General features: G+C 41.9%; 1 protein-coding gene across 2 annotated transcripts in view; it reads left to right on the top strand.

Moving 5' to 3' along the window:
* MIS18BP1 (MIS18 binding protein 1) overlaps positions 1–19,415 on the top strand; it is a 121,744-nt gene that overhangs the window by 12,498 nt on the left and 89,831 nt on the right. For both annotated transcript variants that reach the window (XM_068254158.1, XM_068254159.1), the window contains exons 3-9: positions 3,205–3,509; positions 6,370–6,443; positions 12,492–12,622; positions 12,699–12,789; positions 13,796–13,867; positions 16,930–17,019; positions 19,296–19,367. In XM_068254158.1, coding sequence (XP_068110259.1) covers positions 3,205–3,509; positions 6,370–6,443; positions 12,492–12,622; positions 12,699–12,789; positions 13,796–13,867; positions 16,930–17,019; positions 19,296–19,367 — 835 coding nt within the window. The remainder of the gene's footprint in view (positions 1–3,204; positions 3,510–6,369; positions 6,444–12,491; positions 12,623–12,698; positions 12,790–13,795; positions 13,868–16,929; positions 17,020–19,295; positions 19,368–19,415) is intronic.

The raw sequence follows: 19,415 nt of genomic DNA, 5'->3' as shown, positions 1-19,415 counted from the left end.
TTCCTCTTTAAGTGGTTAATTACAGTTTAAATTTGTTCGGAGTTAGTGCATTTTTTTCCCCCGACTCCACAGCCCTGGGCTGAACATCATTGGGATGGCAATATATAGATTTAGGAAGTGTTTCTGATGCTGAAACCAGGAAAATGACCGCAAAAGTGGTATCCAGAATAATTACTACATTCTGCTATATGTCACTGGAGTTCCTCTTTAAGAGCGTGAAGCCAAATAAATTACCTCTTTTTTTATTGCACAGTTATGTTAAAGAACAAGCGACACCCATACTAACCTAGAAATAAAAAGCACATATATAAGTAGATAAATACTACTTCTACTTGCATAACAGATGTATTGTGCTATCCGCGTAATGATTCCTGTGAATTTTATAAAGGAAAAGCAGAAAATCCTATTCTAGGCAGTGGCCATTTTGCCAAGCTAATGCTGACGACATATCCTCCCTGACTCTTGTTTCCCCACCCTCCCTTTTCTTGCTCATTGTGTATTCATTAGCTGCCCTCCTCCAAGAGGCTTCAGACACTCCCACTGAGGTGTACACTAGGCCTTGCTTGTAAAAACAAGTGAGCAGAGGGTGTTTCAGATAAGATGCTAGGCAGGGAAATAAATGGAAAAGGAAGAATATATTATAGATAAAAAGAACCCCCAGCATTCAACTGTTTGGCACGGACTACTAAAGGGCCAGTGCTCCTAAAGTATGTGAAAACTCCAAACCATAACAGCAGAAAATTTGCAAGTTTTGAATGCAGGGTTAGCATCTTTATCACTTAATACACTCAGACCAGTTGCTGTTGAAATTTGATTTTTATGGTGACAATACCGCTTTAAAGAGAGTGAAGCCAAATTTTATTGTGCAGTTATGTTAAAGAACAAACGACACCCACGCTAACCTAGAAATAAAAAAACACATATAAGTTGATTTGCAGCATTCCCGCGGCAGAACGAGATATTTATCCCCCCGAAATCCCCGGGCAAAATTCTCGGATCGCTTCCTGGAAGAGTCAGAGCTTAGCGCTGTAGCTCTTCCCCCACTCCAGTCAATCTCCGCCTTTCCCCGCCCCTCTGTCTTCTTTCACTGAGAAGTTTGGAGATTGACTGGACTGGAGGCAGAGCTACAGCACAAAGCTCTGCCTTCCCCGGGTAGCAAAATCCACAACCTGGAAAGTCTTGGAATTTTGACCCGGGATTTCGGGGGGATAAAAACCTTGTTTTGCCGCGGGGATGTGGCGAATCAGCTTTGATTTTAATGCTTAAAGCGGAATATAACCCTGCATTTCAACTTTGCTCTAAAACATTATTTGCAGCATATTATATGCAACCAGCATTTTTTTTTAACTAGACCAGCATTGGAAGGGTTACACACAGAGGTTTAAAGTTCCATGGAGAGATATGCAGACCCATCCGAAGTTCAGATAGATACATTTAACTAAATAGAATGTAACAAGTGAGAAATGTTACACACTCTTTGGCTGTCCTCCAGCTCCTGCACAGTCAGAGAGAGTGAGTCACATTCCACACTTACCGGTAGATACATTTAAGTAAACAAAATGTATCTATGTAAGCTGCGGATGCATCTGCATTTCTCTCCAGGAACTTTAAACCTCTGTGTGTAACCCTTCCAATGCTGGTCTAGGGAAAAAAAATGCTGGTTGCATATAATATGCTGTAAATAATGTTTTAGAGCAAAGTTGAAATGCAGGGTTATATTCCGCTTTAACATAACTGTGCAATAAAAAGAGGTAATTTTTTGGGCTTCAGACTCTCTCTTTAATCCATATACAGCAAGAAGATTATCATTATTACACTGCATTCTATAGGAGACCTATTACTGTGTAGTGAGGAATTAACCATCTAGATCTGCAAGTTTTTCATACTACAACTTGTGGCCTCACTTATGACAATTGAGTAGTTTTACTGTTCCATACCAACATCAGAGACATTGGCCTCTATTCATAAAGCATTCCCTCATGCGGTAATGCGCAAAACAGCTGACTTTACCGACCATTTAGCAAAGTGTCAATTCATAAAAGCTGTTTCCGCATGAAAAGCTACAATTCCTGAGCAGTGCGGGAAATTACCGCCTTCTGCAGTGATTATCTCAGCACATATCAATACATGTCAATTCATAAAGATTAGAGCAAGCGGAATTGGGACGGAGAATATCAGCTGTTTAGAAAAGGCGATAAGCCAGCGGATAACAGCTAAGTTAATAGAGACAGACCTCCCAGGCAGCAGCAGTGAGAACAGTACAAAAAAGACTTTCCGGAATACCCAGGCTGTGTTTTTTAACCTCTTGGGTACCTGTTCTCAGATATATTTCATATCAGAAAGCCTGCATGTGTAACATTTCTTGAAGTTCTTCTAAGCTGCAGCAATTAAATAGATTGTTTAGAAAGACTAATAGACAGATTCAGAGAAGATTCAGGGCAAGGAGAGGCAGTTTAAAAAAAATAAAAAAATAAATGCACATCTAAAGGGAAGTTGGGGCTGCCTCCTTTATTGTAACTCTGTCTCTCCACAGCTAAAATGTATCAACTCAGGTAGCACTGCCAGTTTAGTTTGGAAATTCCCGACCTTTTATTGCAAGTGTAAAGTTTTTTAGGAATTGGCACACAAAAGTCTAAAACACAGATGCGGTGTTTTTCCTCCAAGATTTTTTTTTACCGCAAATGTTTTATGAATAGAGCCCTATGTGGATTGTATATGATGATATATGATATCGAACACCTGCATAGAAATTCCATAATAGTGGTTGAGTGATAATTATGTGCAGTTGGGTAGAGATTGTCTTTCACCCTATGACGGTCTTATTTGTATTAAACATGGGAGATTAGCGTCTTTTGAAGTTCTTTATTGTGTTGAATGCAGAAGCCCGTCTGCTGATCACCAGACTGTGACTTTTAGTGTTGGAGGAAGGTAGAGACCTCTGCAAAACTGCCAGCAACTAGATCTTGGTATGGTAGCATTTGTGATTGTGGGTCTATCAGGTGAAAAGGTGGTGGCACTGGTGCAGCTTCAAGCCATCCTAGTATACACTGTAAGCGCTTCTTCCCCTTTTGTCTTTACAGCAACTAGTTCTAGGCCAACACAGATCCAGAACAATACCATGTAATTTATTTTGGCATTATTACATTTAGGAAACTGCAACTCAAAGTAGTTGAGTACATTCATAATTTTTGTTCTTTTTTTCAGACCACGCAGCTACTGTTGATGATAATTTTGGGGACATCCATACTTTAAGCATTGCTGATTCCAGTGAAGGTGGGATGGAAGATGAAGGCCATACAGCTTTTATAAGGTCTAAAGTACGGAAACCAAATCAGAGACCAACTAAAATAGAGGAAACGTCAAGTGACACTGACTCTGATGCACAAGATAACAGTGATACATTAAGAGAACTGTATGAACTTGCTTGTGCTACCGAAAAAATACAAATTCCACGGAAAGCAAAGGCTGAAATAGCCTCCAATTTACAGATAGGCTACTCAGAGCCACTGGTAAGTCAAGTATGCTGTATATTTAGTGCACATGTCATATTTCCAATTAATAACTTTTTGCCCATTTAGACTAAAGCACAGGTGTCGAACTCCAGGCCTGGAGGGCCAGATCAATGCCAGTGTTTAGGATGGACTGAGAAAGAGAAGAATATGTTCTACCTGATGAATCACACCTTTCCTGATTCAGACCCATCAATTAATTTGAACTGTGTCAAAAATGTGTGAAGACCTCGGCCCTCGAAGGACCGGTTTGACATCCCTGGGCTAAAGCTACATACAGGATAAATGGTCTTGTGATTGCTTCAGCTGATAGTTTGCCCGCATTTGGTGTACAGATGAATTGTTGAGCTCCCTACTGAGCCTTCTGTTCTATGGAGAGGTAGGAAGGAAGATGATTAGGAGTTTTGCTGCAACTCATATTTGGAACGAAAGTAGTGGCCTCCATTAGTTCATTATTGTTAGTGTGACTTGTGGTGGTCTTCAACTAAATTCGCACACTGGTTTGAACTCAGCTGCAGCGGATGATAAAGCCCACCTTGGCCGAGCATTGTGAGTCAATCCAGCTCCAGCGTGACCAATCTTTAGCAATGCCCAAGCACCTCCCGATCACATTGTTCTCCCCGCAGGAATCAGCTCCATCGTTCGTTGAACCAAAAAGCCCTCCCCATAGCAAAAGAGTCAGCAAGCCTGGAGACTGGTGACACGTCTGTGTACAGTCTGCACTGCAGCCCAAGTATCAAGTTCGGATCCTAGCTGTGTGACAGAAATGCCTCTGTGTACGAGACTTGACCCGCTTACAAGTGCCTTATCATGCCTCAGAATCAAAGGTCTTGTTCACACGGTCATTGTCTGTGGTATGGCACAGCTTAATTTTATACAAATCAATGGAATGCTGTTAGGCTCCATGCACAGTGCATGCGATTCCGATTTTTAATCGTTTTTTACATCCGATTCCGATTTGTTTTTTTTTTTTTTTTTAATCGTTACTGCATGCTGCGTTTTTTTCCCTCCCGGTTTTCTGTTGATTGCATTCAGGGAGAAATCAAAATTGCAAATCAGAATCGCAAAATGGATTTGCAGTGTGCAGGGAGCCTTAGACCCATTTTTTAATCTAGTAGTAGTGTTGTTTTACTCATTTTTTTCATTGTAACGTGTAAAGACTAAAAAAAACTAAGGCTCTAAATGGTCATCTCTTCAGCTAAAATTGTCACTGATGATAAATTGTTGGTCATAAAACTCCTGTGTGACTGAGGAAAATGCATGTGAGTGCAGGGAACTGCAGTGTATGAGAGCTGAATAACGTTAACAATCCTGTCTGATTCAAAGCCAAAGAAAGCTGCAGCGACTATGGGGGCACACTCAGTAGGCCACCCTGCAGTGTAAGTAACTCTTTACTGAATAGTTAACTGGCTCCAGCCAGGATTCAAACCCTGGTCTCTTATGTCAGAAGTGGTATCCTTAAAGTAAGACTATAGCATTGTAGGATTGTCCTATTTAGGATTAGAACTATAAATATCTTCTCACTTTCTTTACAGTTCGGGGTTGCTTTAAAGTTAAACTTCAGTAAAATTGTATGTTTTAAAATGATTAAATCCATGTAAGCCCATGCAGGCGTCTGATAGTTAAAGTTACGTTTCCCCGGCAGACGTGTAGTTCCTGAGTACACAGTGCGGGTGGTGTATGTCTAGCAACCAGTCTGTAGCTTCCTGTTTCTGCTATGTGGATGGGGGTTTCCTCATTGAGAATTCAGAACTTGCAGGAAATGCATAGGCTTAAAGAGACACTGAAGCAAAAAAAAATATGATATAGTGAATTGGTTGTGTACTATGAATAATTACTAGAAGATTAGCAGCAAAGAAAATATTCTCATACTTTTATTTTCAGGTATATAGTGTTTTTTCTAACATTGCATCATTCTATAATATGTGCAGATTACACAACACTCAGCATTCAAAATGAGTCTTTCAGAGCAGTCTGTGAAGTAATGACCTCTCCTCTAACAGAGAAAAAGTAAATAGTCCAGGAACAGTTGAGATAACAAAAGTCAGATAACAGCCCTCTCCACGACTAACTTAGTCGGAGAGCTTAATGGCTTGTTTGCATAGAGAGAACAACTGGAGTTTCTCAACTCTTCCTGTACTGGAAACAATTAGACTGATGTATCTGATCTTAATGTTTTATTTTTTAGCTTTACTACACATACAAATCATAATATCATAATTTTTTTTTCGCTTCAGTGTCTCTTTAAGGGCTGGTGCACACCGAGCGGCTTTTTCAGCGTTTCTGCAGCCACTTGCGGCTGCGGATCCGCTTGGTCAATGTATCTCAATGGGGTGGTGCACACCAGAGCGGGAGGCTTTTTGCAGAAACGAATCCTCCTGGGGTGAGGCATTTTTTGGATTGCGGAGGCGTTTCTGCCTCAATGTTAAGTATAGGAAAAACGCAAACCGCTCTGAAAAACGCCTGTTCAGAGCGGTTTGCCGGCGTTTTTGTTACAGAAGCTGTTCAGTAACAGCTTTACTGTAACAATATATGAAATCTACTACACCAAAACCGCTACACAAAACCGCAAAACGCTAGCTGAAACGCTACAGAAAAATAAGAAAAAGTGTTTCAAAATCTGCTAGCATTTTGCGGATCTGCTAGCGGGTTTTGGTGTGCACCAGGCCTAAATGGTTATTCTCTGTGGGCAATTCATGCCAGCTCAAAGTGACCAGTAAGTCCTATACTCATAATGGACAATCTTTTATTGGCTAGTTTATACTGAGTAGTACTCGTTCCGCTGGCATTACTGGCTGTGCATATGTGCTTAGTATTTATCCACTTGTTTAGTGGAATAAACCTGTGTTATTGGTTGCAGGAGGCGGTTTCGTTGAGTGAATGGGTTGTGGAAGGCCTTCCAGCCAAAGGAGTGTATGTACAAGGGGTTCGAAGGTAAGTGCATACTCGCCATCAGCCCCAAACCCCCCTTTTTTTTCTTGTATTCTTGCAGTGTTGATGAATTCGTAATTTTATATTTGACTATATTAAGTTGGCCACTAATGATACCATTTTCTGAATGATTGTTTACAAAAGATTCATCGTATGAACGATTGGAAATGAGCGTTTGGGACCTCTAACCGGATCTTTTTCATTAATCCAATTGGATTGATTAGGAGATTTTTGTCCCTTAGTGGTCCCAAACGATCATTTCTTTGTTGGAGACACTGAAGCGAAAAAAAAATTATGATCTAATGAATTGGTTGTGTAGTACGGATAATTACTAGAACATTGGTAGCAAACAAAATATTCTCATATTTTTATTTTCAGTTTTACAGCTTTTTTTTTTTTTTATAACATTGCATCATTCTCTAATACTTGCAATTTACACATACAGCTTTTTTTTATTTTTATTTTTTTTTATAACACTGCATCATTCTGTCATATTTGCAATTAAAAACCACTTACTATATTTTAAACTATGAAACAGAGCAGAGCTAATGACGCTTTGAACTTCCCTGCAGGAAACCTTATGTGAAGTTGCCTCTCACTGTTTCTTTGTGTCGCAAAACGGGACTGTTTCTGACCCAAATTGGATAGATAACTGAAGTTTCTTAACTCTTCCTGTACTGGAAACAATGTGAGACTCTTTGCTACTAATGTTCTATTTTTTAGCTGTCCTAATAATTCCTTATAGACATACAATTCACTATATCATAAGTCTATTTTCACTTCATATTCCCTTTCAAGATAGCCTGTAAAGCCTCATAGCAGAACATAATTATTCAGGATAGCCATTTTTATGTTAATTATCTTGTTTTCAGCACCAGAAATACAAATTTTAACTATATATTGTTGTATATTGGTATTCTTGATTTCTTTAAATCTGAACCCTGGCGTACAGGCTGGACAAAAATGCTGTATTTTGATCCGTATTGAAACACAATCTGTAATACGCATATAAAGTGTAGCTCTCCTCCAGTGACTCAGAAGTGATGTAACAGCCTCCCATGATGCAGTGCCTTTCCAGTAGGTCTAGGTGAAGGGTGATTATGGGGACATCTTCACCCTTTTCTCTGTGTCACACGCCTACAAGGGACAGTCTGAAATTTAACATACTTAAGTACACCTCAAAGAGGAACTCAAACCTAAGGACTGAATTTCCTCCCAGTTGGTAGCTGATACCCCCTTTCCCATCACATTAGAAATCTTTACCTTTTCTCGAATAGATTATCAGGGGGGTGTGGGGGGGGGGGGGGGTGAGATGTTCCTGTCTGTGAACCTTGTTGCATTGTGGGGAATAACAACTAGTATCTTACTCTGTGCAAATGTATATCTATAAAAAAAAATAAAAATCTTTTAGTTTATCGCAATATTAGCGAGTGTGGTTATAGATAACGGCAGTTGGTGCTTTTTTTTTTTTTTTTTTTCTTGTCTGCCAGGCTCATTGTTGATCAATTACAGGAAAGCAACACACTACCAGTATATGCTGTTCAACCACCTGCTATTTATTGTGAATGGAGGATTTCTTTTTTAATAGTAAAAGGTTGCAGATCAAGTTTTGGCTCGACAATAAATGTTACATACTGTATATGTATATGTACACAAATGTTTCCTTAAAGGGATACTGTAGGGGGGTCGGGGGAAAATGAGCTGAACTTACCCGGGGCTTCTAATGGTCCCCCGCAGACATCCTGTGCCCGCGCAGCCACTCACCGATGCTCCGGCCCCGCCTCCGGCTCACTTCTGGAATTTCTGACTTTAAAGTCAGAAAACCACTGCGCTTGCGTTGCCGTGTCCTCAATCCCGCTAATGTCATCAAGAGCGCACAGCGCAGGCCCAGTATGGTCTGTGTCTGCGCAGTACACTCCTGGTGACATCAGCGTTAGCGAGGATACGGCAACGCAGGCGCAGTGGTTTTCTGACTTTAAAGTCAGAAATTCCATAAGTGAACTGAAGGCGGGGCCGGAGCATTGGGGAGTGGCTGCGCCAACACAGGATGTCTGCGGGGGACCATTAGAAGCCCTGGGTAAGTTCAGCTCATTTTCCCCCGAGCCCCTACAGTATCCCTTTAAGGGCAAATCTGTCCAAATTTGTCTCAAGCTGTAGACATTTAAAGCAACCATGTGCAAATCCAATATATTTACCGTACCAACATTGTCATTCTACCAACTTTGCACAACGGGCAAATGGGCACAGTTGTCATGGTAAAGAAATGAAGTTGAGTTGGTAGTAAACCGTGCTCCCAATGTGCCCCATGTGCAAGTGGCAGAGGCATCATCCGTTGCCTAACAGAGATCCCCCCCACCCCCCTATGCCGCCCCTTTTTGCTTGTGACTCCAATCTATTAAGCCTGGGAAGAGGGACAACGACGCTCATGAACCTTTTCTGGGTCCAAAAGGAGAGCTATGTTCTTGAAACTCAGTTATTGCTACTTGGAAAGTTGAACTTCCCGTCTTTACATGTGGCTGGATGCTGCATACACCTAAATAATAATCTTTGACTTGATTAAGTACCACCCACCCTTAGTTGGTTGCTTCAGATACTGGGGTGATGACCCCTTGTTGAGTGATGAATGTATGGTCCTTTGGGGCATGGTGTTGTGAACGCGGGACAGCATAGGGGGGAGGGGGGGATCTCTGTTAGGCAACGTGGATTGGCGTAGAGCCCACATTTTCCCATTATTTAAGAAGGGCAATAAATCAGGTCCATCAGTTGTATGCAAACTATTTGAGGGGTTACTAAGAGATACTATACATGACTTCATAGTAGAAAACAATCTTATTTCTCAGCATCAACACGGGTTTACTAAAGACAGGTCCTGTTTGACTAACATGCTCAGCTTTTATGAGGTAGTGAACGCTGATGTGATATACTTGGACTTTGCAAAGGCCATCGACACTGTTCCCCACAAAAGTCTGGTGCAAAAGTTGAGGATGCAAGGACTGGGGAAGAGTCTGTGTGCATGGATAGAGAACTGGCTAATGGACAGAAAACAAGAGTTGTGGTCAATGGATCATACTCAAAATGGGAGACTGTTAGCAGTGGTGTCCCACAGGGGTCTGTACTGGGTCCAGTGCTCTTCATTTTATTTATTAATGACCTAGTAGATTCAGTAGTGAGCAATGTTGCTATTTTTGCAGATACAAAATTGTGCAGAATCAACAACTCTCAGGAAGATAGGGACATATTGCAACAGGATCTGGATAGGATGGCTATATGGGCACATAAATGGCAGATGAAATTCAATGTTGAAAAATGTAAAGTCATGCATTTTGGTCGTACCAATGGTCTAGCACCATACAAAATAAATGGGATACAGTTGGGGACATCAAACTTGGAGAAGGACTTAGGAGTACTCATCGACAACAAGTTAAATAATCACACTCAATGCCAAGCCGCTGCAGCTAAAGCCAACAAAATTTTGGGATGCATTAAAAGGGAAATAAAAACTCAATATGCTAGCATAATACTGCCCCTGTTTAACTCTCTAGTAAGGCCACATCTGGAATATGAAATTCAGTTCTGGGCACCACATTACAGGAAAGATATTGCAGTTTTAGAGCAGGTGCACAGACGAGCAACAAAATTGATACGTGGGATGGGAGGTCTCACTTGCCAAGAAAGGTCAGATAAACTGAGTCTATTTAGTCTAGAGAAAAGATGCCTTAGAGGGGATCTAATTAACATGTATAAATACATCAGAGGGCAATATAAAAGCTTGGCGGATGAGCTTTCTGTCCCTAGGCCTTCTCAAAGGACTAGAGGACATGATCTGCGCATGGAGGAAAAACGTTTTAGCCATTTATTTAGGAAAGGGTTCTTTACGGTAAGAGTGATTAAGATGTGGAATGCATTGCCACAGGAAGTATTTATGGCAAACTCTATACCTGCATTTAAAGGGGGCTCAGATGCTTTCCTTGCGTTGAGACATCCATGGCTACAATTGCTAGGTAATGCCTAATGATGTTGATCCAGGGATTTTATCTGATTGCCATCTGGAGTCGGGAAGGAATTTTTTTCCCTTTTGGGGCTAATTGGACCATGCCCTGTAAGGGTTTTTCGCCTTCCTGTGGATCAACAGGGATATGTGAGGGAGCAGGCTGGTGTTGTACTTTGTTCTCTGGTTGAACTCGATGGACGTATGTCTTTTTTTCAACCCAAATAACTATGTAACTTACACATGGGGCAAATTGGATGCAAAGTTGGTAGAATTACAATGTTGGAACAGTAAATATATTGGATTTGCACATGGTTGCTTTAAATGTCTACAGCTTGAGATAAGTTTGGGCAGATTTGCCCTTAAAGGGAACCAGAGACGAAGCCTGGGTAAAAAATGAAAAAGCTTTTATACATACCTGGGGCTTCCTCCAGCCCCATAAGCCTGGATCGCTTCCACGCCGCCGTCCTCCACTGCCTCTATCGCCGCTACCGGGTCCCGTCACTTCCGGCGGACGCGGCCAATTGTACGCAAGAGCAGGGACTCCCTCCATATCCTTACGCATGCGCCTGTGTAGTATAGCGGCGCATGCGTAAGGATATGGAGGCGTCTCTGCTCTTGCGTAGAATTGGCCGCGTCCGCCGGCAGTGACGCACTGCGCTTGCGTCGACTGGCTGAAAGTACAGGACCCGGTACCGGCGGATAGAGGCAGCGAAGGATGGCGGCGTGGGAGCGATCCAGGCTTATGGGGCTGGAGGAAGCCCCAGGTATGTATAAAAGCTTTTTTCAAACGTCTCTGGTTCTCTTTAAAGTGAACCTCCGGACTAAAAATCTACTCAGCAGAATTGAAAAGGCTTGGTGTTTTTTTAACAGTTTCACAGCATCAGACCTTTTGTTTTTTTTACCAAAGCATCATTTTTAGCTAAGCTCCACCCATCAAAGAAAAAAAGCCCAGGCTTTTTTCCCCTGATGCTGTACAGAGCATGATGGGATTTCCTATGTTGTTGTTCACGTTGCCTAGCAACTGGGAGAGGTGCTCAGGACACAGGACAGTTGGAACTGTGTCTCATGCTCCCTGTCACCCCCTTTCAACCCAAAAAGATGGCTGCCATCATGAAATCAAACATTTGCCTGTTTTTTTAAAACAGGGTGGGAAAGAGATTATATTACCTATCTATTTTAATTAACATAACTAATGTAACTTAATGACAGTATGTTTGTTTGGGCTGGAGTTCCTCTTTAAGGAAAAATGTGTGTGCATATACATATATGTAACATTGTCGAGCCAAAACTTGATTTGCAACCTTTTATTATTAAAAAAGAAATCCTCCATGCACAATAAATAGCAGGTGGTTGAACAGCATATACTGGTAGTGTGTTGTTTTCTTGTAATTGTTGTGCCCACCTGGGTTGCGTATAGTTATATGTACAATGGTGCTTTAGTTTTTGTTCATTGTAGATCAAACAACCAGAACAAATTACATGGTGAATATCAACATTTCTTGATCTCACTTCCTTTTTTTAACTTCTCACTTTGCAATGTATTGATTTATTTTTTTCCCGCCTTGTCGCTTAAGTTCCTCTTTAAAGGCTCCAGCATTGTAGCAGTTCTACGGAATAGTATTCTTGTGTAATATATATACAGTATGATATGCACACGAAAAAGGGGATTTGTAGGCGTATTCTCGTTCCTCTACTCCCCTCCCAACTGTTTTCGCCTTTTATGGTTTCTGTATCCTCAGAGCAGATACAATTTGTACAGGCATAGATGACTTCTAGCTGGTAAATCTAGCAAAGCAGCCCTCGTACCTGGTGACTTGCATGAGGGCATAAAACACTCACCAGTACTTATCGCAACTTAATTCATCAGCTTGGGAAATCTAAATTTCAGGGTATAATGAAGATAACATAAATTGTTTTGACGTCCGTCTGGCTACATAGGAAGCAATGCTTCGGCTCTTCCCTGGGTTGCCACGATGCATTGCTGATGGGTCACTTTAAGCAGGCTGAATGTGAATCTTAATTTAGGATTTAGATGTTTGACCTTTCTTTCTTTCCTCCAGGGATTGTGGAAATCTGTACTGGCACAGTAATATTATTGTGCATCGCATTGGAGCAAAAAAGCTGAAAACCATGTCGGGCCGCATTTATGAGCTGGTAGGACCACCAGACAAAATCTCCATGCTGCAAGATGGTATGATCCACTAATGAGAATCAGACAGCTGAACCCTTGCAGTGTAATGGGATTTCACAGGTTGTCTCTTTTTCAGGTTATCCATCCTGGCTGGTGGAAAAGTTCTCATCAGGATTTCCTAATGACTGGAAGAAGTATGTGAACTGCTTTACAGACGTAAAACAAATGTAAGTATAAACTATATGTCATCTTGATCTGTCAAGCAGTTTCTACTCTCCAGATGTAGTTCTGTTCATTTTACCACCTTATTTCACTTGATTTTGGTCAGATGGCACCACTGCCAGTTTTGGATCACTCAGTGCAGTACAAAGCTACGCAGCCGTTAGTCGCACGCTCCCGATCCATAAAGAGAACAGCTTTACCTATCAATGTTTGACTTTATTTTTTTTACAAGTAGTCTAATGAACTTGATTGAGACAGGGGCCTGCTGCCGTCGTACCGCATGGATTCGCCGAGGCCGCCAATAAGGTTGCTCTGCTGTCGCTACGACGGCACAGCTCTGTGAGCCAGTCAGGAGCTGATTTCATTGGCTTCTGACCCTGTGATCAATGTTAGCCAATGGGATTGGCTCTCAGTTATAACGGGGTCAGGAGCCAATGAAATTGGCTACTGACCCGGCACTCAGAGCTTTCATAGCGGTGGGATGTTGGCTAGATCAGTGGTAGCGGTGGGGAAGTTGAAATCTCTGCCATGGGAGGAATAAAGCCTCCCAAATGTCGTAGATTTCAACTAGCGCCGTCCGGACGCGGTTAAAACAATTGCATCCTGTATGGCAACCTATATGGGTACCCAATTCCATGAATTTCAGCTGGACAACGATGGCAACAAAGCAATTGCAAGCTGCCTTATCTTCAGCCAGTGCTGTCCCAGATTCTTCCTGGGTCACGTTATCTGCTGACTCACCTAATTGTATATCATTACTGTACATACTGAAAGATTTCCTGGTCAGGATCTAGCTAGTGAACAGAACAATTTTGGCAAGCAATAACTCTCAGTGGTGAGTCTTCCTCATGATTTAATCCAAAACTAGGCTGGAAGGAGGATGCATGTCAGACAGGAGCAGTGAGGACACCCATACAGTAATCTATACTTTTAGAATATAGTTCAAGTTAGAAATGTAACTTTTATTTACTGCCCAGTGTAATAAACTGCCTAATGTTTCCTTTAATTCAGGAGCAAAGAGCCTGAACAACATTTTGATATTGGAAGCTCTAGAGAGAACGATTGGATGCAAAAGGAAAGCCGGTACGTAGCAATGATAGCATAGACTCCATACTGTATTCTGAACAAAGAAATCTACTCGGCACACACTCACCCTTCTGATCTGCTGACAGACAACACTACGGGGTGTGAGGAATATGTGGCAATGAAAAAGTAATCAACACTATCCCAACAAAGTGTTTTTGTTTTTTTACCATTCAGATGGGCGTCAGAGAATAAGGGCCTTTTCATATGTATTTCTGAAATGGACATTTAGGGATAGTTCACACTACAAGAGCTTTTCTAAGCAGTGATTTTAAAGGCTCATGATAATGTTATCCTATGTGTGAGTTCTCACTGTAGCGATGTGATTTTGTAAAAATCGCCCATAGCATTGCATTAGCAAGAGCTTTTCAAATCACTAGTGCTTAAAAAGCTCCTGCAGTGTGAATCAGCTTTAAGGCCTCGTTCACATTATAAATCGCCAGCACTATCGCAAGCGCTGAGCGCTTTATACTGTGATTTTATAGCGCTTTTCCCAGCGCTTTTTCGCTTAGAAAAGCACTTTTGTAAGCAATTTTGCTCACCGATGATTTTTCCCAGACATCAGGAAGTGAACTCTTTAACCTGGAAATGAATAAATACGACGTATTTATTCATAAAAGCCCTTGGGAAAGTGCTTTGCGATTTCCCTATACTTTCCATTGAACAAAAGCGCTCAGAAAATTGTACACATAGCGCGTTTGCAATTTTAATAAAATTGCAATGCTCACATGCGAACACTGTGATAGGAATTCACTACACAAGCGCTTTATCGCGAGCGCTTAAAAAAATCAGCATACACTGATAGTGTGAACAAGCCCTTACTGACTGTTCCTCTCTTACAGATCTCTACCCTGCTACCTAGTGTAGAAAAATGAATTAAGCTAAATGACTCGATTTATGCTACAGCATTAAAGTGAACCCGAAGTGAGAGTGATATGGAGGCTGCCATATTTGTTTCATTTTAAGCAATACCAGTTGCCTGGCAGCCCTGCTGATCTATCTGGCTGCAGTAACGTCTGAACAGCACCAGAAAAAAGCATGCAGCTAATCTTGTCAGATCTGACAATAATGTCAGAAACACCTGATCTGCTGCATGCTTGTTCAGGGTCTATGGCTGAAAGTATTAGAGGCAGAGGCTCAGCGAGGCTGTCAGGCAACTGGTATTGCTTAAAAGGAAATAAATATGGCAGCCTCCATATAACTCTCAACTTGGGTTCGCTTTACAAATCCATTTTTATATAGAAAATGGTTAGAATATTTATGGTGCTCTGATCATGTGCGTAGCCTGGGAGTTCTAATTGATGGGGATTTAAACTTCAGAACTCAAATCTCTGCTGTGGTGAATTCATCCCATTTTCACCTGAAGAACATTGCAAAAATCAAGCACCTCATCCCCCCAGAAGATCTGCCAACCTTAGTCCACGCCTTCATCACATCTCGACTGGACTACTGCAATGCTCTCTACACTGGCCTTCCAAAAAAGGACTTGTACCGCCTACAGCTGATACAGAATACTGCTGCCAGACTGCTAACCAACCCCGTCACTGCCATATAACGCCAGTCCTGCACTCCCTTCACTGGCTACCTATAGAATGGAGGGTCCTATTCAAGATCGGCCTACTGACATTTAAATCCCTGAATAATCTAGGCCCTGAATACATGAAAGATATGTTGCAGCAGCGTAGCAATCCCCGCATTCTCAGATCTACAGGTTCTAATAATCTAGTCATACCCAGAGTCCACTTGGAAACTTTTGGTCCCAGAGCCTTCTGTCATGCTGCCCCTATGTTTTGGAACTCCTTACCTCAACAGATCAGGACTGCTCCATCCCTGGACGTGTTTAAATCCAGACTGAAAACCCACCTGTTCAGTCTGGCATTTGCAGAAATATAACTTTTGTTGTGTGATTACGTCATCCTACTTCATCCTACTTCAACCTACTGAATCTGAGAGAGCCTAAGTGCTTTGAGTCCTATGGGAGAAAAGCGCTATAGAAATGTTATTGTATTGTATTACTGTCCTCCATTGACACTTTTTTCCTCACCTCCTGGGTTATGGTGCCCATACATGGTACAATAAAAACGTTCAATTTTCCATTTTTTTTTTTTTACCACAACGATCTAATTGAATGAAAGTTGAAAAGTATATTTTTTTTCGATCAAGAAAAACAAACGATTATCCTGTTTTTTTCATTAAAAATCTGATCGACATGTTGAAAAAATCTTTATATTTGACCTAACAGAATAATCGAACAGAATTATCTAATTGAAATTTTTTTACCATGTATGTTCACATTAAGAATAGGCGATGGGATGTGTGTAATTTAGAGATGACACCGATTTTTACAAATATATGCAGCTTGAAAATGGACAAATTGATACTTTGCAAGGTAGCGTTTGATTGGTCCATTTTGGATCTGCTTACATTTGCATAATCCTGCATCAACTCGGAATTCTTTGCATCTCACTGAGCACTCCCATTTTTGGTCCAGCCAGAACAGGAAGTGATGCAAAATTTCCCTGTTACACAGAAAGCAATAAAAGCCTTACAGGTTTTAATGCTACTTTGCTCTTGAAAAGACTAAAGTATTCTGGCTTCTGTGACATTTTATATCTCCAACTAATAATTCCTAGAGGTTATGAGGGGCTAAGAAGAGTTAGGAATGTATTTATTTACTAAAATTCATGGAGTTACCTTTTAATTCTGGAGCGGGAAGGCTGAGCCATGTAATGATGTTGAAAGCGGAGTGAATGGAAAAAATCAAAAAGAAAGCCAGTATGTAGCAATGATTATATTATCCATACATATTGCTTGGCCTCAGACTACAGATAGGATGATCTGGCCACACTACATTTGCATGTTTTTTTTTTGTTTGTTTTTTTCAAGTGTGTGATTGAGACACTACTGAAGCCAAAAAGATCAGCAGGGAAGGCCAGGCAACTGGCATTGTTTAACAGGAGATTAATACGGCAGCCTCCATATTCCTCTCCTTACAGATTTACTTCAGTTACAGTTATTTGTGTTTACTGTCCAAATTATGAAGTTCTTTTTCTTTAATTTAGGAGCAAGGAGGCTGAGACACTCATTGATGTTAGAAGAACAAGGGGATATCAAGGCGGTCAAGTGAAAAAAAGTTATATATCAATGATGGGGTAAGTATATCAGAATCAGAATCAGAATCAAGTTTATCTCGCCAAGCATGAAGGGTCATGCCCGGAATTGTTTTTGGCACAGTACAAATAGCTCAGGAAGAGTACAGAGAGAGAGACAGGAAGAGTACAGAGAGAGAGACAGCAGTGAACAGCAGGCATCAGGTTAACAATACATTGTCATATACATCAGGCATATACATCATATACATTGTCATATACATCATAGGCATCGGGTTAACAATACATTGTCATAATACAACACATTCCCAGTGTGTCGCTGAGATGTCTAGTAGTTAGTAGGTAGTCAGTCTTATGGGCTGGTTGACTAGTCAGTCAGTATATGGACTGTCAGTAGGGATGTGCCGCAGTTCTGCTACTCACAGAGCGTCTGCAAGCTGTCCAGTGCAGAATAATGAGTTGAGCCAAATTACTGCATGCAAAGCTGTACAGGTTGGCATGACAGGGAATTGGTGACAGTGGCTATACTATACAGCTGTTCCACCTCAACAGCTTAAGCTTCTTCCACTAACTGCTGAGGCACGGTGTGTTAGTGTTTGGCTGGGCATGCTCCCTTGAACACCCAGCAGCGTTGTCCTTCTGCCCTGGGACACACCTCCACTTTCTTTCCTGCACCCCTCTTAATTCGGCCAAGTTCCACAGTACAATCATGACTCCACCAGTATGTGCTGAGGTATGTATTAAATGGGAGGGGGGAGTTAGTAGTTGAGTTGATAGTTGGGCTTAATGTTTTGGGTCTGATGCCTGGCAGTATGCATGCAATTATAAATAATTGCTACATACAGGCTTTTTTTTGGCTTCCATCACTATGAGGATTGCAGTATTAACAAACTGAGCATACGCAGAACGCTCCCAGCCATGGGCGGGCGTACGAAGTGGACACGTGGACAATAGTGTGTTCAGGCTTTCAAAGATTGTGATTTGCCATGTAAGGGCAGAGGCAAGTGAGGGGGGGCCCAGTAGGTTTGCCCAGTATGGGGCTTGAACATTTCTGATGGCAGCCCTGTGTTTCCTAAATGAATTGCTGTAAGTTCATCAGAACTAGTGGAAAGAGCATGGGGGGGGTCCATACATCAGAAATCCTGGATATAATGAATAGGCTGTTGGATTTTAACCAGGCCACATGGAAAACAACACTGTTCTATTGTTGCCACCAGAGTTGGGGCTAGTCACAAAACACCGTAGTGGCAGCGTCGGTCTATAGTACAGATATGCTGTGCAGTCCACTGCCGTGTCCGCTATACTGGCTGCACTTGGGAGCTGATGCTGGCCATTCTCTGGTAATACATCTTCTGTCTGAAAACAGGTCTGGACATGGTGGAGCCAGGCATGTGTGAACAGTTCTTGCTTCCCTTTAAGAACCATTGTGCCTGTCTGTCGATCTGCCGCTTTCTAGGTCAGCTTCCCTTTAACATGTACTAGTTTTGTATAGATATTAGGTGAAAGTCAGACTTTCTGCGATATAAATATGCCCTGTTAGCTTAGCTCTTTACACAGCATGTATGCGATTCCCCATAGCTGATGCATACTCTTATCAGAACAAGTGCCGACTTGCGTCTCGGAGACGTACATGGCACAAATGGAAACGGGGGGCCTTAGTAAAGCTGAAAGATGCTAGAACCCCTGAGTTCCTACTGCTCTGTGTGGGTCCTAATCAGGAAGTTCTGCATCACTTCCTGTTTTAAGTCAACACTCTACCGCATAGATGTCAAACTCCGGCCCACGAGCCAAATCTGGCCCTCAAAGCCATTCAATTTGGCCCTCAAGTGATTTCCCCACTTTGCATTATGTTTGGCCCACTCTATACCACCGGGGAAGGTATATTGGAGGTGAAGCCCTAGAACACCAGGGAAGCCATTAGGGGGAGGTAGGGTGGAAAGCACTAAACACTAGGGAACTGTGTAGGGGAGGGTGGGGGCATCTAGACACCAGGGAATTGTATAGGGGAGGGAGGACCACAAGAAACCAGGGAACTGTATAGGGGAGGGAGGACCACAAGAAACCAGGGAACTGTATAGGGGTTGGGGGGGAGGGGGTGGCATTAGACACCAGGGAACTTTATAAGGGAGGAAGGTGGCCAGTAGACATTGAGGTTGCCCCGTGACTAGGTCCTAGTGTTCAATTTCCGCCCACTTTATATTTGAGTTTGACACCCCTGCTCTACCGGTAGTACAAAAACAGCTGTAACAGCCAGGCAGATTTTAACTGTTCCTTGTCAAATCCTAAATTAAAAGAACACATTTATTCCTTTAATTTAGGAGTAAAGAGTCTGGACCACATGTTCAAGTTGGAAGCACTCGAGAGACCGCTAGAAGTCAAAAGGAAAGCCGGTATGTAACAATGATAGTATAGAGCCCATGTAGAAAACATGTTTTGGA

The sequence above is a fragment of the Hyperolius riggenbachi genome, chromosome 9, assembly GCF_040937935.1.
Source record: "Hyperolius riggenbachi isolate aHypRig1 chromosome 9, aHypRig1.pri, whole genome shotgun sequence".
Classification (NCBI taxonomy): domain Eukaryota; kingdom Metazoa; phylum Chordata; class Amphibia; order Anura; family Hyperoliidae; genus Hyperolius; species Hyperolius riggenbachi.
Note: the sequence above shows the minus strand (reverse complement) of the source record. Positions and strands in the feature narration are given on the sequence as shown.